The 22,878-nt window shown below is 51.8% G+C and overlaps 1 protein-coding gene across 1 annotated transcript in view; it reads right to left on the minus strand.

Annotated features, from left to right (window-relative positions):
- Positions 1–383: 383 nt before the first annotated feature.
- NXN (nucleoredoxin) overlaps positions 384–22,878 on the minus strand; it is a 45,871-nt gene continuing 23,376 nt past the window's right edge. The window contains exons 2-8 of the mRNA XM_033078373.1: positions 13,651–13,768; positions 12,132–12,265; positions 11,713–11,813; positions 11,206–11,312; positions 6,240–6,419; positions 3,637–3,761; positions 384–1,561 (exon numbers count right to left, since the gene is read on the minus strand). Coding sequence (XP_032934264.1) covers positions 1,379–1,561; positions 3,637–3,761; positions 6,240–6,419; positions 11,206–11,312; positions 11,713–11,813; positions 12,132–12,265; positions 13,651–13,768 — 948 coding nt within the window. The 3' untranslated portion in view covers positions 384–1,378. The remainder of the gene's footprint in view (positions 1,562–3,636; positions 3,762–6,239; positions 6,420–11,205; positions 11,313–11,712; positions 11,814–12,131; positions 12,266–13,650; positions 13,769–22,878) is intronic.

A 22,878-nucleotide genomic window follows, 5' to 3' on the forward strand; every position in this document is an offset into this window, starting at 1 on the left:
CTGCTCCCCAGTCAGTTCATCGCTGCTGAACACAGGCTGGGTTTGTACAGGCTGAGCTGGCGGCCGTTCCCAGCTCCTGGCAGGGTGGGAAGCTGCTGCAGGATAAAAGGGGAGGCCATAATCCTGACTAATGAGCTGAAAGGGAAAAGCAGTGGCTTGCACAACACACGCTATTCAGGCTGGGACATCAGGCTGGGAACGCCTCAGTGGCTGCCAAAGGGTTCCCTCTCTCCTGGAGAGCACAGCAGGCACAGGCAGGGGCGGTGTGAGCCCAGGGGGGAACACACAATCCCAGGGGTCACCTATGCACGGGGTCAGGCTCTGGGCTCCTCTTCCCCCGCACAGGCTCCCTCGCTGACACCAGGACACAGCGAGCCCCCTGGGCGAGGTCATTGTAACAGTTTTATTACAAAGTTCCAATCACCATGTACAGTTTTTACAATGTCACTTTTCAAGGGCTCGGCTGTGCTGCTTGGGTTAGGGACGGAGGGGTTTTTTCTTACGGGTTGGGGGTTTTTTTTTGGCTATTTTTTTTTCTTAAAGAACAGCACCATTAACGTTGAGTTTGGGACACACCTACGAAAAACAGCTCAATCAACTAACACAGAGGGGAGAGGACAATTCATACCAGAGAGAGGGACAAGAGGGGACAGGGAGAGCACAAGGAAGAGACGAGAGGTGAGGGCAGCCCGGTGGTGATCCTCCTCCTGGCTCAGAGTGGGAGGGACGGAGGGAACACCCCCCATGGCAGGGGGATGGACCCTGACACGAACAGCCAGCGCTGCCTAAGGCTGTCGGTGCTTGGAAACCCACGAGGGAAGGTCTCACCCCCAGGAGGAAGAGCTTGGCTGTGCCGTGGTCTTTCAGAGGTTGTCAGCAGTTAAGACTTTGTCTTGGCCTTGTCAGGGCACTTGGGTGGGAGAGAAAGGACTGGCCAGGGGCGATGGGGACAGTTTCCTTATTGCTTCCTGGAAGTCATTTAGTCAGCAGGGGTGGTGAGAAAGGAAAGGAGTGGAAGGAGGAGAAAGAAAAAAGAGCCCCAAGAACCCCACCCACTGCCTGATGCATACGTTGGGAAGAACACCATGCAAAAAGATTTGCCTGCTAGCTAGTGCCATGTATAAAATAACAATATGGTAACAGTTCTGGCCTGGTTATTAGAGATATATCACCATGAAGCACAAGCGAAGTCTCCAAACGCCAACAACTCCCTGCTGAAAGTGCATCTCAAGGAGTCTGCTTAGGAGAAGGATTCACTGCGTTAAACAAGGCACCACAAGAAGGTTGGATACTGGGTCGGGCGTGAGGACACGCTGGAGAATCCACAAGCGGCGGAAGAGAGACCTAGTTTTAAATAATGTCTGTTGGCAGGGGGCCCTTAGATGGGCTCGGGTTTTAGCTTGTCTGCTAGAAAGTCGCTGACAAAAGCTTCCACGATTTCGGGCGTGATCTCCTCCACATCCATCACGTACTTGGCCCGGGCTGACATGTCCAGGATGGTGAGCAGGGGTGCAGCCTCAGGCAGGTTGGTGTAATCCCGCAGGGAGTCGGTCATGTCGTCCTGGAGGCCGAAAGGAGAAGGACAGAGGAGTCAGCAGCAGAGCCAGGGTGTATCCCAAGGGGCTGGGCCTTGCACCAGCACTGCAGAACCATGAGCAGAGCAGGCAACATCCATCTTGGAATGCCTGCTCTGCTCGTTGTTTGTGTCAGAACCAAATGAGGTTGGTTTATCCCAGGCTGGAGAGGGACATACACCCCTCCAACCCACAGGTACTGCTTCCAACACTGACCTGCTGCCTCAGCCACCCCAGAGCCTCTGGGACATCCACAGCTCAAGGAATTGGGGACAAGTGTTTAACGTGGGCAGTGCCAGCCCTCTGCCATCACAGCCACAGCCTTGCTGCTCACCAAGGCTGGATACCAAAGGGAGCCAAGCCCAGAACAAAGCAAAGAACAGGAATGGGATGAAGAGCTGAGCCAACGATGAGACCCCACCAGCAGGTCCCAGTGTCTGGGCACACACAGGAGCAGCAAGCTGCTTGCAGGAGGAGAAGGCTGCCCTCCCCTCAGCCAGGCAGGGCTCAGCTCAGGGCAATGATTTATCCCTCCCCAAGGCTGTGGGATGCAAAAAGCCGGCGCTGGTGCGATTCATCACCAAGCCCACAATGCAGCCGGCGCGGGGCGTTCCTGGGGCAGGAGTGGAATCCATCCACCTGGTTGGCGGCCGGGGCTCTGCAGCGCGTGGCGGCAGCGCCGGGGAGCTCCGCTCGCGCCTCCCCTTCCTTTGCAGGGGTTTCTGGCGCAGCTGGACCACGTGGCTGCAAGGGCCAGCAGGGCTGGGCTCGTCGCCTCGGCCGCCCCCCACCCACCCAGGTGTCGGGATGCTTCGTCCTTTACTTACAAAGGCACCAAGGAATATTTTTAATCAATGCAAAACCGGTCCAGACGGTGCTGGGAGAGCGATGGGAGGCGCCTGCTCCGGCCATGGCCGGGTTGCTTTGTGCGTGGGGGCCAGCGGAGCCCCGGGGCCAGCGCTCCCGGCTATTGAGGTGACGGATGAATGGGATGTGCCGGACGCTCCCCATTCTTTGGGCCAGCCGCTGTAGGGCCGTCGGGAGCTGCATGAATAGCAGCAATGTTTCAGCTACAGCCGGCGAGCGGGAGGAAAACGCTTCGCAGGCTCTGGGGGAGGGGGGAAGGTCCTGGACCCTCCCAAAATAGCCCTTTCCAACAAGGGACTTATTCAAGGGTGCGGGGTTGAGCTGGGATGCTCAGAGACCCGTTACGGTGGTGGCAGCGGGAGTGGCTGCGTGGAGGGGGCCAACGGGGCTGTGGGAGGTGGCAGTGGGGGCCTGTGTGGCTGGGGGGGCCTGGGTGTGGCAGTGGGGACCCTTTTGTCGCAGGGCGGCTCCGGAGGGCTCCGCGCATGGAACACTGCGGCTGTGACGTGGGCGAGCGGGGACGGAGCAGGCGCAGCGGCTGCCACCTGCCCAGGCCCTGAGCAGTGATGTGGGAGGGGAATTGCAGGCCTGGGGGTGCTGGGAGCTTTTTTGACCTGTACATAAAACCTTAATTTGCTAGATTGCAGCAGGGCAAAGTGTTTGTGCAAGGGAAAGGGAGGCCAGAAGTGCTCCAGTTTTCCCGTTTCCCATTCTCTCCAGCGGATCTTTGACTCCGAGCACTGCAGCCTGCACATGCCTCAAGTACCATCCCAGCCAAGAAAAACATGGTCAGCTCAGGCAAACAGCCGAAATTTCACTGGCTGAGCCAGGCTGATACTCAAATCCTGCTCCTCTTCCCCTGCCCAGCCACTTTCCTGCTTTTCCTTTCCAGCCTCAGGGCTGAGCAGGCAGCAGCCCCAGCATGGCAGCTCCACTCCCTCCCACCTCCCACTGCCTGTCCCTCTCCCATCTTCAGGCTTTTCCATCTCTGAGCAAACCCTTTGCTAGAATTAATATCCAGCAAGGAGAGCAGACACTGACTCAGCCAGGCCTCAAGTCTGCTTCTCTCCAAGCTGCCTGACAGCTGCGGTAGCTCCAGCCTCAGTTTACCCCCTGAAATACAACAACAGTGGTACCCAACCCAGCTCAATCCCCACCCCCAGCAGGACACAGCCCTGTGCTTCCTCTCACTTACCTCACCCGCCACGAAGAACAGCAGTGGTGCCTCCTCCTCTTTGGCTTTGTACTTGGCTATGATTTTTTCAGCTATGGGCTGAATCAGTTGTTTTGCCGCCTCCGACTCCCCGTCATCCTCTGAATCTGCAGGGCACGGGGTTTTGGAGGCAAAACAAAAGAGGCAAGGCAAAAAAAAAGAAGGTTAGGATCAAAGGAAGCAAATGGGCCAGGCACTGGCAGCTCTGTCCCACGGCACCACCGTGCAGGAAGCCGGAGCCCGGATGCGCCACACGGATTTCAAAGCCACACAGCGATCAGGGAGCAGCTGAAATGCACTACAGGGAAACACTGAACAGAAGAGCAGCTCCTGCTCCCCAAATACTCCACTGCTCACTCCCTGGTGCTGTTGGTGATGTGCAGGGACAACAGACACAAAAAAAAGCCGCTCTGTGGTTTGAGCATGTTTTGAAGACCAAACAAAGGAGCTGATCTGAGGCTGCTGCCACCTCTGCCTGCCACCCACCACCCCTCTGCCTCAGGATGGCTGAGCCACAGCTTTGTTGCTCCAGTCTCAGCACTGTGAAAGCAGCTTTGATTTGACAGAGGTAGGGCAGAAAGAGATGACAGTATCAATCAAATGCCAGCCACCACTGAAGTTCAAATAGTGAGCTGGGAAGAGGAGAGTCTGCGTCCTTGGGAAGCATGGAGATTAAAAGATTCCAATTTAGGGACAACTTCCAAACATTAAAGGAAGAAGGCAGAAGAGAGCCCCTTGCATCCCTTGGTGATCCCTGCTGTAATCACCACAACAGGCCCAGCCCGCCACTGGGACAAGCCATGCCCATGCCAGGAAAACTCAGCCTTTGCTTCACACATCCCTGTCCTCCTCTCTGGCTTCTCCAAGCAAAGCAGGAGATTGCAGAGATGCTGCACGCTGGATTTCAGGGTCTGTCCTGCGTGCATGGCAGTGATAAACACGCTGAGTTGCAGGGTGTCTGCAGGGATCGATTTTCCTACAAACATCGGCTGCTGGCAGCACTCCAGGCAGCCCTGCACACTCTGGCTAACCCAGCCCTAACCCCTCTGGGGAAGGAGGTACATCAGTCAGGATTTATTCAGCACCAGCACTTGCTAAGCCTGCCTTCTCCTGGGGGTGCTGCTGCCTGTGCAGTGCAGGCACTGGTCTGCTGGGGGGTCTCCCAAGAGCCCCCATTCCCAGCGCCTGCCTTGCTGCAGCACCAGCTGCATCTCTGCCCCAGCACATCACTGGTGGATTTCACCAAGACCATCCACCCCCAAAAGCACCGAGCAAGAGCCCCAGCTGTTCTCCTGATGAGCTGTTTGCAGCAAGGTGAGAGAAAAACTTTGCTAAGAGCAAGTTAAAAATAACTCTTTCCAGAGGCCTGCAGCGCCAGCCCAAATCCATCAGGCTTGGCGTGGCCAGCCCATCCTTCCCGTGTGAGGAGAGGATTTTTGGCTCTGTGCTCACATCCCCTGCTGGGCTCTGCTGAATAAATAACAAGGGTCAAAAGGAAATCTGAAAGGGAAGAAGGAAAGGAGTGTATCAGCGCTGCAGAGGAGCGTGTGCTGCTCACAAAGGGCACACGAGGAAGCAGGAGAGCCCTGCCCTGGGCCAGGCACAACACCAGCAAGGCAAGGGGGGCTTATTCTCCTCTTCAGCACACACCCCAAACTCCACACAGCACACAGGGGACAGCTGCACCCCCTCAAGAGCCCAGGACCCCTCAATTCCCTTCCTGGGATGCTGTGTGCACCCCAGTGCTGCCCACCCCGGGCTTGGCCTGCAGCACAGCTCATCCCAGCCATGCCCTTTCCTGAGCTATTGTGTCCATTGCTGGCAGGGAAGCAATGAAGAATGAGCCATCCATGCTTTGGGTGAGCTCTAGGCCTGTTTCTGACTGCAGGGAAGCTTCATGTGTGGGTTAGCAGGGAAAGGACAGGAACTTTGGGGAAAAACTTGCCCTGTCCTGCAGCTGAGAATCAGGGGAATCAAGGACCAGCAGAGCATGAAAGGCTGCTCTGACTGTCACAGCCCTGTTCAGCCCAGGGACTCAAGCCCTGAGCTGTGGATTCAAGCCCAGATCTATAATCCCTCACAGAGACACTTCCCCTGACTCCTCTGTAACATCAAATGTGCCTGAAGTCCCAGCTCCAGAAAGGCTTTTCCCATCTCCACCACCACCAGCTGTGACAGTGTATTTCTCATACTCCCAACTCATCAGCATTCCTGTCCACAGCCACCACCACACCTTTGTTATGACAGCTCCTCTGTGCTGCTGCTCCACCAAATCCCAGGGGGTGTGTGGGAGCTGCAGGAGCCCCGTGGGCACAGCAGGCTCTGCCAAACCCCTGTGAGCTGCTGTGGTACAGGAAAGGCTCCAAGTCTGTCCTGAGGGGCTTCCACAGGGAGCTCTCTCCTCCCACTGGCCCTTCTGTGAGCACACAGAAAATGGAAATGGAAGTGATATCCCTTCCCAGAGACACTGTCATCACCACAGGCAGGTTCCCAGCCCCACAGACAGCTCCAGCCAAGCTGGCAGGTCGCCCAGCCCCCTTCCCCAGCACTGCTCTGCTGTCACAGCAGGGATGCTCCATCCATACCTACAAAGAGAACGAGGCAGGGGCCCTCATTGAGCTGCACAGCGTTGGAGTCTGTCAGCTCCAGCACGGGCTTGGGGTGCCAGGGGAACTCGCGGCACTCGATGTCGTTCAGCACCTCCACCCGGCCCTGCCGCGTGATCACGTCCCCCTTGGAGTCCAGCACGATCAGAGTTGGGATGCCTGCAGTGGAAAAAAACAGGGAGGGGGATCAGCCAAAGCATGAACTGGCCAGCGACAGGGTGTGGGGAGAAAGGCCTCTTCCTATGGCCTCTGGCTCTGGCAGGAGCCCAGCGAGCCTCCTGCCTCTCTGCAGCTCACCGAGTGGGGATCAGGCTCCCTGGATCCTGCTTCTGCAATTCCAAACCCACAGCAGCTCTGGCACTGCCTGCCTCTCCCTGCCCAGCTGCAGGCAGGGATTGCTGCTGTCTGGTGCCCATGGGTACAAATCCCATTGTATCACCCAGGGACCCTCCCTCCTGTGCCACATCCCAGTGCTGAGATGTGGCTGTTTTGGAAGACCCCAATTCCCAGAACTCACAATCCTGCACACAGCAGTGGCCAGGAAGCAGGGTGTGTTCCTTCCCAGAAGAACACCACGTATTCTTGCCCCCACAGCTCTCCAGCAGCACTCTGCACTAATGGCCCAGCCATTTCCACAGCACATCCCTCTGGAGCACTAACTGTGCAGCAATGTCCAGGTCTACAGGAACCTGGCAGGATGTGGCTCAGGGGATATCCAGTGATGATCTGGCCCTTGGGAAAATGCAGCATTTTGCCCTGAGCTATGGGGTTGGAAAGTTTGCTTTGTACAGGAGGTGAACAGAGTTGCAGCAGAGACACAGCACAAGTCACCAACTCCAATGTCAGTGGCAGCAGGGCAGGTTGGACACGAGCTGGTGACCATCCCATCTGATAAAGCACCGGCTTTCCGGCCACAAAACACCACGGGTGGGTCAGCAGGAGCGGCTGCTGTTGGTGATTTCATCTGGAAAGCACACCATTCCTCTGTCATCAGGGAGACAAAGACACATCCCACAAGGAAGGAAGAGGGGACAGCAGCATCAGGCCCCAAGGGACAAATGAAGGGACCAGCACTAGTGCCAAGTGCTGCTGTCATTGCTCATCACCTGGGCTTTGACCTGCTCCTATCCAGCATCTCCTTCACCCAGCAGCATCCCTGGCAAGCTGAGGCAATTCCAACACTCCTGCCTTTCATCCCGAGGTTCATTTTAAAGCTCATTCCTCAGAACCAGCCTGCAGAGCCCTTCCCTGAGCAGGGGGCTGGCAGCGTGTTTGCCCCTGCCAGGCTGCTGGCACTGTGCTCCCGTGTTTATCCAACAGTGGGTTACTCACAAGTCTCTGAACTGGGGGCATTTCTCTAGGAAATACACGGCCATCTGTGTGTCCCAGCCTGCCTGCAGGTCCGGGCCAGCGGCTGCATTCCCAACATTCCAGCCCAGCACATTCCTGCCTGCGCTGGGGCTGGTGCTAAGCAGCAGTGCAGGAACCCGCCCAATGGCTGAGCTTGCAGATCCTTAGGGTACGCCAAGAAAACCATTTTGTATCACAAAAAGGCTTATTCATTACCTGCTGGTAATTCAACGCAGCCCCAGGGCAGGGATGGGTTAAACAGACTGGAAGGAATTGGGAAATCTCATGCTGGCCCTGCCCTCGCAGGCACAAAGTGCTACAGACACCAGGAGAAGCACTGGGCTGTGCAGGATTGGGATTTTGATCCTTTTAGGATTGCCAACCCCACCCCAAACGCCTGCTTTTCCATCTTTTTCCAGGCTGCTCAGGTCACCACTCAGCCTGAGCAACACTGCCAGGCACAGGTTGCTGATCTGGGAAAATTCAGGGCCCAATTTAGACACAGATCGCTGTGATTCTGCAGCTGTCAAGGATTTCATCCACTATTCAAAGCATTCCTTTAGACTTCACCTCATTTGCATATGCAGATGATTCCCCCCCAATACCCAGCCATTAAACCTCCGACTGCAAATATAAAACTGAATCAGAAAACAGAATATTTTTAAAGATAATTCACATCCCTGTCTTCTCAGCTGCCCTTTGTGACTATTTCCCTAAAAGACACACCCTGTTTTCTGGGGACACAGACCTGCAGGACCAGGGAAACCATCCTTTATGTTATTCACACCTGCTAACCCAAATAATTTCCCCTCCCCTGATCATCCCAGCCACTATTTGTTATTTCAGTGCCTTTTGGGGGATTTGGTAATTGCCTTAAGTCATAACACCAGAATTTACTTATCAAGAAGAATCAGCGATCAGGCACTGCAATGAATATTGTATAAGCTTGGATGAGAATTAGCATAGACAGCCTTGGTTGGATTTTATGCACTAGAAAATGGATTTGGCTCCCATGGGGCCAGCATTTTATGAAAACACAGGGGCCAAATGGTTTGTTACCGAACCTGGCAAAGCATTTACATACTTACACATTAAACCCCAGACCCTGAAATCTCATCTGCATGAAGTCTGTTGGGTGAGTAATCACAATCTACATGAAGCAAACCCCACACCAACCACAGCACAGGTGGTGCATTTTGTTGCTGTTATTTCACTTTTTCAGAAGAAAGCTCCAGAAATCTCCTATAGCAGTGACTTCCAGGCTGTGAGGGTGACCTGTGGGTGTTTGGGCTAAAGCATGGGGGAGAAGCAACAGTTTTTGGAAGGCACTGCAAATCTCAGAGAGACACAAAGGAATACTGGAGAACTCAGAGATCTCAGAGATACACAACAAGGGGTGATTCCTATCAAAGTTTATCACTGCTCCCCATCCCATTGGAAGGAGAGTAAGGCCAGGGAATTTCACCCAAGGCAGGACTGGGAGCTGCCTGCACAAAGGGGAATTCTTTCTAAGCAGCCACAACACAAGACATGACTTTCTCAGAACAGCACTGCAACCAGGAGCAATTTTATTTTTTTTTACTAGAGGTGGAATGGTACAGCCTCTGACTTCACATGAGTTATGAATAGAGGCATTCAAGTAAACCCAAATAAAGGCCTATAACTCAACTTGCATTTTATACTGAGTTTTTAAAAGTTGTAGGGGCCGACACAGGACTGAAACAACAAGAGATTTGACTCTCTTGCTGCTTTCCACCACTCAGGAACTTAAATCAGACAGGGAAGACACACTCTCCTGCTGTTACAGAACCCAGCTTTCAGAAAAACAGGGAAACTTCCTCATGCTGTGCTCACAACCCAAGCACCAGGATGGAAACCTGGACACTCTCACTGACCATAGGTGCAGCTCCAAAGAGAGTTTTCAGAGGCAGCATCAGAACCATGAATGTGGGAAATGCAGATGTGGTTACACAGATGTGATTTTTCATTTAGGTGGAATATCCACGTGAGGTGATGAGCAGAGCCCACAAGATCCAGCTCTGTTTGCAGGAAGCTTTTGTCCCAGCTGGTGTGAAAAGCCTGACTGCAAACAGGCAGAGAGCTGAGATTCAGGGATAACATTGGAGCTATCTGGGGTTGGGGTGCAGGGGAACAGCCAATATTTACATTTTCAGGTCAGCACACAACAAAGAGAGACACCTTTAAGAAGGCAGTGGCTGGAGCTGGAGGAAAAGCTGTTGTGTTTCCCTGGCTACAGCATGCCTGGTGCTCAAGTATCCATGTCTGGACACCTTATTTACAGAAAGTCCCAGTGAAACTGGCAGCAGTCCTGCAGAGCTGGGCTGAAACCAGCACTGGAGAGGGTTGTGAGCGGGCTGGGGAGAAGACAGATGAATTTGGAAAGCTCTGGCCTCATGGGAAGGTCATTAAGCAGCAAACTGCTGGCTATTTAAAGCAACAAATGGTTATTCTTGGGCTGAGGTCAGGGAACAGAGCTGAGTGGCAGCACCTGAGGGGTGTTTGGAGAGGACTCCAGGGAGGGATTATTTCTGCTGTCACTCTTCCCAAGCCCTCAGCCACCTTTGGCAACTCCTCCTTCCCTGCAGATCACATTAACATCCTGGACAACATGAAGCTGAGTCAGGGGAGGTTTAGGCTGGGTATCAGGAAAAATTTTTTCACCCAGAGGGCAGTTGAGCACTGAAAGAGGCTCCCCAGGGAAGTGTTCACAGCACCAAACCTGTCTGAGCTCAAGAAGTGCTGGGACAACGCTCTCAGGCACAGACTGAACTGCTGGGTGTCCTACACAGGGCCAGGAGTTGGATCTATGATCCTGATGGGTCCCTTCCAACTCAGCACATTCTCTGGTTCTGTGACATCACACAGAAACAGATGAGGAACAGCCACATTGCAGCAAGACCCTTTAACCACAGGGAGAAATGTTTGTACACCCATAAGATCTCACCAGCCAGTCTCCTTGCACACCTCTGTGCTGCAGTTTGTCCCCTGCAGGAACAAGGTGTCAGCCCCCAGGAATGCTGCTGTGAGCTTTTTTATCATCTTTGTGACTCTTTGAAGCCACACAGAGCCTCTCCCTGCCCCTATGAGCAGCCAGGGCTGCTGGAATTCTGGCACTGGCATGTACAGTAAAAGCAAAGCCATGGTTTACATCAAACACTCTCTCCTTTGTAATTCATGTCACTAACATAAACCAGATGCCATCTTCCTCAGCCCCTACACAGAACAATGGCCTGCCTTTGCATTACATAAACCAGCAAGAAAATGAAATTTAAACCTTCAAGAAATAGCAAAAAGTAAATAAATCAGTAATTAGACAAAAAACATCCAAGCCAAAAACAGCTTCCAAGTTTCCAGGAAGAATTAGGTTGTTTATGGAAGTCCTGTTTCAACTAACAGCCTGCCTGGCAGGTGGTAGGAATGTGAGTTTGTGGAGAACAGAAACATGAAGCAGCTCTGCCTGGGGCACTGTGATTTGCTTTGCTGTTTTGTTGGTTTAGTTAAACAAGAGGAGACATTAAAAACACTCAGCAAAAGGGGGGGAAGGAGATCTGTGTCTCAGTGTGGCCTCTCCTACCTTGGATGCCGTAGAGTCGGTTCAGGCGTGACCGCCGGGCCTCGTCAGCGTAGGGCACGGCCAGCCAGGGCATCTCACTGAAGTACTGCTTGAAGGAGTCCTCTGACCTGTGCCAGGGGAACAGGGCATGGCATGCACAGCCCTCCACTGGCCAGGCTCCTCCCTCATTGAAAACCTGGCCTGCAAAGCCCTTTATCCCTCCCACCAAAACCCATCGGTTGGGAGACAGTCAGACCAAATTTAAAGCCCCCAGTCCTTCATGAAGAAGTCTATGGTTTATTTTTCCCCAGTAAAATATTTCAAATTCTCCAGGGCATCTGAATGCCTGCCCATGGTGACAGCAGCAGCTCGAGCATCCTTCAGATTCCAGAGACACAAGACAGGAAGTGAAGGAAGCACAGACCTGCTCTTGCTGACCCACTCAGGGCACAGGGAAAGGACTCAGGCAGCCTTTCTGGTGCCAGAGCCAAGCTGCTCTGCCTGCACAGGCTGTCAGTGCTGCCTCACCTGTCTGCACTGACAAAGAGGATCTCAAACTTCTGGCCTGCCTCCTTGATTTTCCTGTAGGACTCCACCAGCACCCTCGTGAGGCTTCGGCACGGCGGGCACTGCAAGACACAAGCAGAAGGAGAATGACATTGTGTCCTCAGGACCAGCCCCACACCCAGGTGACCCAGTGACCAAGAACTGGTGTGACCTCACCCTTGCTGCTGAATGAGGCTGGGGTTTATGGTCTGTAAGTAACCAACAAAACCTCTTCCATTTTTTAAATCTGACCACTCTCCCCCTTACAGGGCCAGCTGAGGATGACAGGCCACTGCAATGCTGATGATCAAAGCATCTTAAATTCTTCAGCACCAACCACCCCAGGGTCTTTACCCTCCCTGAGCCCACTCCAACTGCTCTGCACAGCACCTCCTACTCACCCAGTGTGCAGAGAAATAGACCCCGACGTGAGAGCCCTCCAAGGCACTGCTGTCCAGTGTCTGCCCATTGTTCCTTAGCAGAGGCCCAGCAACAACTTCACTGAAGGGTTTTGGCCCCCAAGGGAATTCCAGACCTGGGGAGGGGTCAGGATAGGGGTGGAAAGAAGACACAAGACAGTAAATGTGCATGCAGCTTTTATAGTTTCAGAAATTTTCAGTAGAAAAAGCATCCCATCTTCAGGATACAAGGATCCTGTGTGAGGAATCCCACTGGGGTTTGTTCCCATCCAAGGGGGGGTGCAGAACTCCTCAGCTGCCAGGCACCACCCCTCCCTGAGGTGAGGAAGCCAAGCTCTGCACTGCAGCCAGGGTCACCTCATTCTCTCAGGCAGCTGCACCCAAGTCACAGCAGCCTCAGCCTGGCAAAGCCTGCTCTGGTTTTGTGCCTGATGAGGAATCTTTTCCTTATCAACAGTGTTTATTTTAGCAAGAGAGGGCAAGGTGGTGCGTGCTCAGGAATGCAGTCAGAATCTGTCCCTTATGCTGATACTAACCCTATATTTTTATACATATCCATACATGCCTTTATTTATAAACCTTAGCTATATATATGTAAAAGATGGTGTTTTTATATCCATTTATCTCTATATATAATCTTCCACTAACCCTCTGCACCCCAAAGCAAGCTGTGTGTGTACACAGAAAACGCTCTGAATCATCTGCTGCCAGCTCCCAGAGCAATCAATCCATGTGTTCAGCCAGAGAGGAGGAAACATCACAGATGGCTCAGGCCACAACATGTTCCTGCTGTACAGCTCCTGCCACTGAATTAAAGACTCTGTCAGTGTTTACTGCACCAAGAAACAATGAGCCAGTAATAAAAGAAATGGATGGACAACTACAGCAGATGACTGATGGGTCTGCAGGGTCTCTGAGTAAGGGCACATTTGGATTCTGGTTTTTTTTTTTTTTTCCAATTTGGCTCATTTGGGTTTTTTCCAGATTGGAGGAAGATAGATTTAACACCAGCTCCCAACACAGCAAACCTCACAAGGGAGAATAGTAACATTATCTAGAAATTAAACATTTTCTGTTTGATTTCCAAATAATGGGAAATGCATTAACCTGAGTGTGATGTCAGTGACAGAAGGCCCACTCAGTGTTCTGGAAGGATTCTGCTCCCAAGGTATGGAAGGTCTGGGCTGTCATTCTGTCTGTCCATGTGCCTCCATTAGGAAAAAATCCAAACTTCATGTTTCAGTTAGCCTAACCTTTTCCTCATTAGCACTCCAGACAAAAATCCTGGAGGGAAATTCTTTGTTCTTTTCAGTAAGCAAAACCAAAACACAAGATCTGGCAGGAATGATGCAGAAAATTTTATGCCGAAAATAGCACAGTGCTTTGAATAGTTAAGTATGACAATAGTTCTTTGTTCCCTCCCCCCCAGGCCATGCAGAATGAACTGAGATGAAAAGGCAGCTGTGTGTCCATGTTTCTGTGGCACAGGGGACTCTCTTACCTTCAGGGTCATCTCGGATGACCAGGAGGCCGTTCCTGCAAACCACCTTCCCAGTGGAGGCATCGATAAATATTAGGGAAGGAATGTTGGAGACTCTGTACTTGTTCCACAGCTTCAGCTGTAAAAGAGATTGGAAGGGGAGATAAGGAAGGTAAACTTGGCTTCATGAACAGGAAGATTTTGGAGCATTAGCATCTCTCAGAGCAGAGGTCAGAGGCGAGCAAAGAAACAGAGCTGGTGCCTCAGGGATGAGTGTGAATGTGAGGAAGAGCTGCTGGGCCAGAGCCCAGAGAGACCCTCACCAGCACCCCATCCCCTCAGGAGAGACCCTTGTGTGTCTCACACCTGCTGTGGGCTTGCCCATGAGCACAGGCAAAGCTTCTCCTCCTCCTGCTTTTACCTCTTTGCAAGTAAAATGGAGATAATACCTGCCATGCTTGGAGCTCTTTGTTTAAAAGACATGGTAAGCACAAATACTTTTAATGCCACTGCTCTGAAGCAATTTGTAATGCTTCCCTGGCTGTTTCCTCCCCTCCCACTTCCATGTTCATCAAACAAACCAGCAACCTCTGCCAAGACACAGCCAGGCTGAGCACAAGGCCAACACACAAAAAAATTATTCTTTTGCAACTGGGGCTTCCCGGGTTTGTTCCCAGGAGCTGATTAAGGGCTTTGACATCAGCCTGGGGGCCCAGCTCATCCATCCTGCACTGCCAGCTTTGCAGGCTGATGGCCACATTTTGGGCATCCCAGTCTGGATGGGCCTGTCTGCTGGTCACTGGTTCTGCAGAGAGCTCAGCTCTGCACAGCATCGGTGACAGAGCCCTCAGGGTGTCACACATCCCTGGGCTCACTTCCCCAGGACAGGCTTCTGGCACAGGACAATTTAGAGCTTAATCCATGCACAGAAGCTGGCTGGCATGAGGAGGGACAGGACCAGGACAGCTGCTGGCACAGCCCAGCCTGCAGGTGTGGCTGGCAGAGCTGCTCTCCCCACCAGGCACACAGGAGCTGCAGCCACCACCTCATTTTCCTTACATTTCTCCAAGCATTGCAACCCAAACAGCCCAGTGGTGAATTATCAAACTCTCAAACAAAAGCCAAACCATAACCAAGAGCCAAATGAGGAAGGAAACTAATCTCCACCTTCCCCTAACATCAAGCTCTGCTCTGCAAAGCCCCTTGGGCTCTGTGTGTTTACAACGTGCTCCAGCTTGGAGAATAAAACCCAGGCACTGGAGAAGGGGCCCACCAGAGTCAGCCAGTACAAGAGCCAGAGAAACCATCACACCATGTGCTTCCACCAGATTCTCACAGAGGAACTGCACCCACGTGTTCCCAGAGGAAGAACTCTGCAGATTGCTGTCCCTGATTTAGAAAGAGAGGCAATCCCATTTCCCGAGATGGGAATGATCTGGGGATGTAGAGAGAGGCAAGGTTTTGTGTCCTACCCACCAGCCTTTCATTTCCAGCAGAAATATGAACAGATTCACAAACCAAATGGCCTTGGGCATGAAAAGAATAAAGAAACTGTACTCAGTGCAAACCAGCCCACTCACAATGACGGTGTTCAAACCACAGAAGGTAAAATCCACTGCTGTGAAGTTTAAAGGGTGGGGGAAAGCTCTTTATAAGGATCACAGGCATTTAACAGGGTGCTGCAAACAATAAGGAAATTACAACTAGCAATCGGATCGTTCTCTTTAAATTGTTGCTTACATTACACTTCATTTTGCCAAGTCCTTTGTATACAGAAGCAGCTCCCCCGGGGCACCACGGTGGGTCCTGGCAGTTTTGCTTGGCTGGGGAAGCAGCAGGATCTGCACTTTGGAGCCAAGAGGCTGCATGGACTTGATGTATTCAGAGGGATGGGGATGGAACAGCCCAGAAAAGGGGATAACAGCAAACCAAACCTGCTCAAAGCACTGGAGCAAGCGTGGCATGGCTGGCTCCAGGCAGTCTGAGGTCCAGCACATGTGGCAACTTTTGCCAGCAGCTGGTCTGGGTCTTCTCAGGGTGTGTACATCATCAGGTCCCACTGGACCCAAAATGCAGGCACTGCTCTTGGCTTCCCAGGCAATCTGCAATCCAGACACTCTGTCCCCATGAAATCAGGAGCTGCCACTTCTCACTCATCAGTGAGGGTCCACAGGATAAGATCTCAAGCAAGCATGAAGCCAGGTGTATGTCAAAAGGGTCAAAAAGCATCAAAGGAGGTCAAATGACATCTGCTGCTGCTGGGGGAGCACATCCATCACTGAGCTCTGAGACCTGAACCTAAAGAACATCATGTCACACTCAGTCACACCTTGGGTGAATGAGAAAAAGCAAATCAAAGGGAAAGGTTTTACCCTGCAGCTGTGCAAAAGCTCCCAGACACAACCCACCAGCCCAGGTAACACCAAGCCAAGTTTCAGAGCTTCATTCAGCTGAGCAGCATTTCCTATTTTTAACAGATTTGCTGCCTGGGTTATCACTGAAACACATCACACAACACCAATGAACAAACACAACAATTGAATAGAAAGCAACTGGAACTGGGTTGCCATTTGAAGGCTACTATAAAAGCCTTGAATTAGAAGTTAGAGGTCTCAATGCACTAACCATGTTAATTCCATCCAGGAATGTGCTGTTTAAAAGTGGGAGCAGTTTGCTTTGATGACTCCCCTGTGCACCAGGAAAGCTGATGGGGAATGAGAAACGCACGCGCTGCAGGAGGAGTGCCAGGATCTACCACAATTCCCACCACCCTGGCCCTCATCAGCCAGATTCCAGCCTTTCCAGAGCCTGTCAGACAGCTGGGAAAGAAACCTGAAGGCTCCTTTTACTGCAGGTCTGACCTGAAAGAGCAGAACCTTGATAGGAAATGGGCTGGTTCATTTTAGCCAGGCTAAAGACAGCTCCCTATGGGATTCCCACACTCTGCCACTATTTTGCACCTAAACTACAGCTTCCAGCAGGACATCTGATCTCCACCTAAAACCACTGGGACGACCCAACCTGTCTTGTGGCAACCCATGTGCTAGTTAGTTTTTCTCAGGGTAAAACGCCAAGGATTTGCAAATGTGAAGGTTTTGCAAAGGGGACAAGCTCAGCTTACACCCACTGGTTGTGGTCCATGCAGAAAGGGAAATCCAGGACAAAAAAGGCATCCCTGGTATGGGTACCTGCACAACCACACACCTCACAAAGGATTCTGTGTCAGGCTGGGTGTGGGATGCAGAAAGCAAATTACAACTTGCTGTGAGACTGCGGGCTGATGGGATGATAGCTCAGGCAGCAGGGCAGAGTGCTGCCTCAGCAACTCTGAAAAGCTGTTTTTCCTGCCGTGAAGAGGATGACATAGAAATAACATACTCCACACACTCTAAGGATTTGATCATCCATTTAAAGAGGGGATCTCTGCTCTGCTTCCCAACAGCTGTTGCAAATCTGTGGGATCAAGCCAAAGCTAACACAGATGTGGAAATAATCTACGGCCTATTCAGCCTGAAAGCAGCTGATCCTCTCACAGCCCCTTCGCTCCTGGTTCAGGCCTGCTACAGTCACTGCTCGCCCCAGGACACCCACTGGAGAAGGAGTGAGGAAATACAGCCCCTCACAAGACTCTGTGCAGCCTGAGCAGCCTTACAGAAACTTCCCTGGCTCCTGTGCAGGTGGTTTAGTGCAGCAGTCCAGTGGAAAAACCAGAGTCACCAGATTCCACTGGTAACTTTATCCCTGCACAAAAGCATCACCACCATGTCCTGGAAACCACAGACCCTGGGCTCCCTCCCTGACTCCATCCACAGCCAGCTGGGAGAGGATTTCAGAGATCACTCATGATCTGAGGGCTGAGGCGATCCCCAGACATCGAGTGTGCAGCAGCACAAGGCTGCTCTCCCCACCAGCACTGGCTCCATTATTCCCCTCATCCTGATGACTGGGAATTCCTGGCTGAGAGGCTGGGGAGACATTTGCAGACAGCCACAGTAATTTTTCCAGATAAAGGTGTCAGATGCGAGGTCTCCCCAGCAGCCACGGCTGTTTCAGCGCAGGGCTGGCACCCAGCCGGGGTGGATGGAATCCTGAAATCCCCTCCTGCTCTGCTCATTCTGCTGGGGAAGGGATCCCCCACTTCCAGCAGCTGCTGGGTGCTATTTTTGGTCGTGCTGATTGATTTATCAGTCCTGGTCGCGTTCAGTCGCTCACATAAATCCTGAGCTGCAGCGGTGAATGCTGGCAGAGATAAAGCACAGCTGCCTGCAGTGCACTGAGCCCTGGCAAAGTGGGGTCCTCCCACCCTCCTTGGGGCTGCATTTCTCTGCTCTTGTGTGAAACTGGACCATAAAAGCTCTCACAGTCCCCTCCTCCATACATATGACACAGGGATGCAGAGGGCATCTACTCATCTTGCAACCCACATTTCCACCCTGATCAGGGAGAGAAGGCAAAACCAGTTTGAATAAAGCAATAAAATGAACATATTCCTGCTCTGGATGGCTGCTGTTTTGTACTAAAACAATGCAAAGCTACTTTTCTAAAAATTCCCTCTTAGAGGCAATACCCCCAAGGCTCTGGAGAATTCTGGTGAGGCACTGGAAAGATCCCACAGTCCAAGAGCCCCATGAGTGACCATGTGAGAGCACAGGGGGTTCCCATTACAGCATGAGCTCAGCTCTTGCTGCCTCTCATTCAAGAGCCCAGGCTGAAACATGAAGTCTGTCTGAGGAACACAGGAGCAGCATTCAGGTGAAGTGTCCTCATGCAGGACCAGCAGAGCTCAATTCCCAGCTCCAGGCTCAGATATCCATGGCCATTCCCAGTGCTCTGGCCCTGCGGGAACCCCTCTGTCCTGACTCACTGACAGTGTTAAACTGCAGCTTTTACATCGTGCCTAAAGGGTTTACAAGCACCAGGGGCCACCCAGGCTCTGCAGACAGCAGGCTGCTCCCTCTCCCTGTCGATTTAAATCTAGTTCACGCCTGTCCCTACGATTCAAGCTCAGCTTGGGTAAAAGCTCCTCTTCCAGCCCTCCCTCACTGCTCCTTTTCCTTCGTGCACCAGGGAAGTCCCAGAGCAGAAGGGGAACACGGTGAGGGAACAGCACACAGCCAAGTAGTGGGGGGAGAGCAGATGGTGCACGCCAAGGTCTGACCTTGTGACACGGAGGAGATCGAGCGAGGCTTGGGATAAATTAATGTCCATTGTGCTGTTGCTCCTCTCTGAAAGCAAATCAAAATCTAATTACAAAATACAATGGTGAGAGAGATGTCTGCTGCGGGAACGTTAATGAGCTGAGGAGGGAGGGTTTGGAATTGTAATAAACAAGATTGATGCAAACAGCTGAGACGGACGGCGCAGGGCACCGGGGCTGCACGGACCCCATCGCTCCCCTCCCTGTGCACACTGCCTGCAATGGCTGAAAACCCAGTTCAAACCAACCTCATCACCAACCTCAGTTTCCCCTGGCACTTAGCCCGGCAGCACCTGCTGTGGACATTCCAGCAACATGACTTGGTGCGAGCAAAAACCTTAAAAAATCAACTCAAAAGTTCTGCTTGTCATTTCCATGCTCTCCTTGCTGCAGCTCCACGCCAGGAGACTGGCACAGCATGGCCCAGCTTGTGGCTGCCCACATCGCCCCACAGCTGCTGGGGAACAGGGGAGACCCTGGGCTTTTGTTCCTCCTGACCAGGGAACACAGCAGCAGCAGCAGGTTTGGAGGAAAGGAAAGGAAGGAAATCCTCTCTGTGGGTTTCTGGCAGGGCAGCCAAGGGCTGCTCTTTGTTCTCCACAGCCAAGGGCCTGGGATGAGGGACCTGGGCCAGCCCAACCCAGGCTGTGCCATCCAAGGGACTGCAAGCTGGATGTTCTGTTGGAGGGCAGAGCAGCACAAGCTGCCTCCTCTCCCCCTGACACACACGCAGGCTGACAGGCTGGATCCTCCGCAGCCCACATCTGATAGGAAAACATTTAATTTGAGCAGAGCTGAAGAGCAGTTAACATGATGGATGGAGAGCAGAGCCCCAGGGCCTGCAGCAGACACGGGAGCTGGCCCAGTTGTTTTACATGTGCAGGTTTCAAAGAGGTGCTGGGATGGCAGCTTGATTTGATCCCAGCATCAGGAGGAAGCAGCATTTGACTAAACACACAGATAACAACACTGGCAGGAAATCAAGCAGGGAGGATGCCACCAGACAGGCTGGTTTATCAACACTATCAGGATGTTTTTCATAAACTTCTTTTATTTCAAGTGTTTCTCAAACTGTATTCGATAGCCCAAAGAATTTAAGGATGCAGCATTGCACCCAGGACTAGGAAATAGACCTCCATGTATTTCCAATAATTTTTTTTTTTTGCTTTTAAAAGGAGGCTTGCTCATAGGCAAGGTATTTAATAAACATTTTTATCTTTCTGCAAACACACAAAAAGCAGTGAGGGCAGCAGGAGTTAAAGCTTATGTGGGAAAAATTTAAGACACATGCAGAAATGTATCATCCATGGCCCCCATAAATTACTCCCCCAAATGACTAACAGAGTAAGAAATAGCTATGTAAACACAAAGGCAATAAGAAAAAATAATAATTTCTGTCTCTCTATGGGAAAGAGATATTTTTCCATCTGTTTATAGGAAAGGCAAGGGGTGGGGTGGGAGTCTGGGATGTTGAATTGGAGTTCAGGGCCTCCCTTGGTCCCATGTCTCATCTGTCACTGGAAGTGGGACAGCTGCCAGAACATGGGTTTCCTACCCACTGCCTTTGCTGCTACTGTTCACTTGAGTGCTGGCAGAAATCTCAAGGTCAAACACCTTGCAATCCCGGATCATTAAGAAACAAACACTTCTGAAAAGCCTTGAGTTAAGACAGAGTTCCCACCAAACACAAAAGCCTTTTAAATCAGCAGGGAAATCGGGATTTGTTTTTTTGTTTTGTTTAATGCACACAATGAGGTATTAGTAGGGTTTCTGTTTTGTTTTCAGTGGTTAATCTGAGAGAGAACCTTACACAATCAGACCAACAAAATCCTGGAAAACAATGGGAGTATTTGTTAGCACTGTAACACACCCTGGGGAGTGAGGGCTCCAGGATGCCACAGCCAGGAGCCTCCCAAGCAGTGACAAAGCAGCACCAGGACATCCCCCAGACCAGCTACACAAACCATTCCTGTAAAACTATCAGGAACATCTCAGATACCCTCTTGTGCACACTGCTGCTGAGGTACCCACGGGGTGGAAGGAAAATTTACATTTCCACAGCACCTTTTGAAATGCAATAGCTCATCTATCACATCACTGTGATGCTGGCTTACAAAAACCTCCACTGAACACAGCCCTGGCACCACTGCCAACACTCAGACTGTTTAAAAGCAGCCACTTTTCTCCAGAGATCTCAGGAGAGGGTGCACTGCTTGGTCTGGTCCTCCCTACAGCTGCATCCATGTCTCAGAGCCCATCGAATCTCATCTGGCAGCACTCCTGGAGGATTTTCATGCAAAGGTTACACAGCTGCAGAGCTCCAAAGGCCACAAGCACAGCCCTGGCTGCGGGGGCAGCTCTGGGCTCTGTGTGCACCAGGCTCTGCTCACAGCTCGGGAGGGAGGCACAGCTCAAGGGATTCACTTCATAACCACAGAACAAAATATGCCAGCAACTAAGCAGAGCCAGGTGCTCTCAAGCTCCAGCTGGAAAGAGCAATCCCTGTCAGTGACAGCTCTGAGTTATCCAGCTCCTCCTCAGCTTTTGGGATCCCACAGCCTGTGCTGACCTGGAGCAGCTACAGTGCTCACAGGGATTTCTCCTTTGGAGCCCCAAGTCCATCCTGAGCAAACATCACACCACCAAAACTGCTCTGGGCAAAACCACTGATGATGATGATGATGAAGATGTGCTTTCAGGGCCTCTCATCACACTTCACCAGCACAGCTGAGCCCCAGAGCCGTGCTGGCCTGAGCCTGCACTGGGTGCCCTGCAGGAAGAACATGAGTGAGGGATGACATGGGCAGGACAGATCTAACACAGGCTGCTGGAAAATTCTCTCCTGCTGAGCACTTCTGTCCCCTCTGCTCCTCAAACTGACACTCAGCCCCTCAGCAGAAAGGCTGGAAATTAAAACCTGCCCCAGCCAGTGATGTCTAAATGGGAAAACGCCACTCAGAGTCCCATGTTTGCAACTAATCACCTGCACACATTAAAAACCAGGGAACAAAAGTGCCCAGAGCTCAGATTCAACACCTCAACTGCAGCACAAACCAGCAGGTGGGAAGTTGGAGAAGCCATTTCTTCACCCTCTCCTTTTGCAGAGCAGCTTTTCAATCCCAGCAAAGGGAGGGACAGGAAAAGGAGCAGAGTCATGGCATGGGCTGGGCACAGAGGAAGGGGAGGGACAATCAATATGGGGCCAGCAGACAGGACTGAGGGGTTTGTGACACACACACATGGTGGGCCAGGTGCAGGGCAAGCAAGGGAACCTGATCTGTCCCCGAAACCCAGCACCGAGCCACGAGAGGCCCCAGCTCCACAGGGAGGAACAGGACAGCAGCAACTCCTCCTCTTCATTTTAAGGCATCGTGCAACAGCCAAACCAGTTAAAAAGATGACACAAACAGTGAAAAAAAATCAGTAGCAAGATCAAAAGCTCCACTGATGAAAGTCAGAAAATACAGTTTCTCCAAGAGCCAGGAGTCTGTAGTCAGCATATGGATGGAGGCAGGACACTGGTGAGAGCCTTGGCCACCACGAGCATGGCACAGACAGTCCTGGAGAAACAAGGAGCTGCTGCCAGGGACTGATGAAACGTGAATCCCATGGGGGTGTTCAAAATGTCAGAGAAGATGCAGTGTATTAATTCCCTCTGCTGACAGCCAGCCTCAGCTGGAGGGGGAGGCTCAGAGACCACAGGATTCAGAGAGCCAAGGATACCCAGCACCAGCTCTGCCACTGAGTCTCTGAGACAAGAGCAAAGTAGGAGGTGACACAGAGGGCTGGGTTTTTGGTGAGAGATTCTAAGCAAAGAAAAAACAAATTGTGTGTTCTTTTATAACAAAAAATTTCTGTGTGCTGGCAGTGACCCTCCTCAGATGGGGCTGCATTTCAGCTGTTACTATATTGAGTTTGTAAAATGCTCTGGGATGATAAAAGTCACTCCAGAAACAGTTACTAAAAACTGCTTCCAGGAAATAGATTCACAGAGTTGGAGAAAGCCTGGTGTTTTTACAAGAGCTTCAACTAGAGAAAGACCAAAGTTAAGC

The sequence above is a fragment of the Catharus ustulatus genome, chromosome 22 (assembly GCF_009819885.2).
Source record: "Catharus ustulatus isolate bCatUst1 chromosome 22, bCatUst1.pri.v2, whole genome shotgun sequence".
Taxonomy (NCBI): domain Eukaryota; kingdom Metazoa; phylum Chordata; class Aves; order Passeriformes; family Turdidae; genus Catharus; species Catharus ustulatus.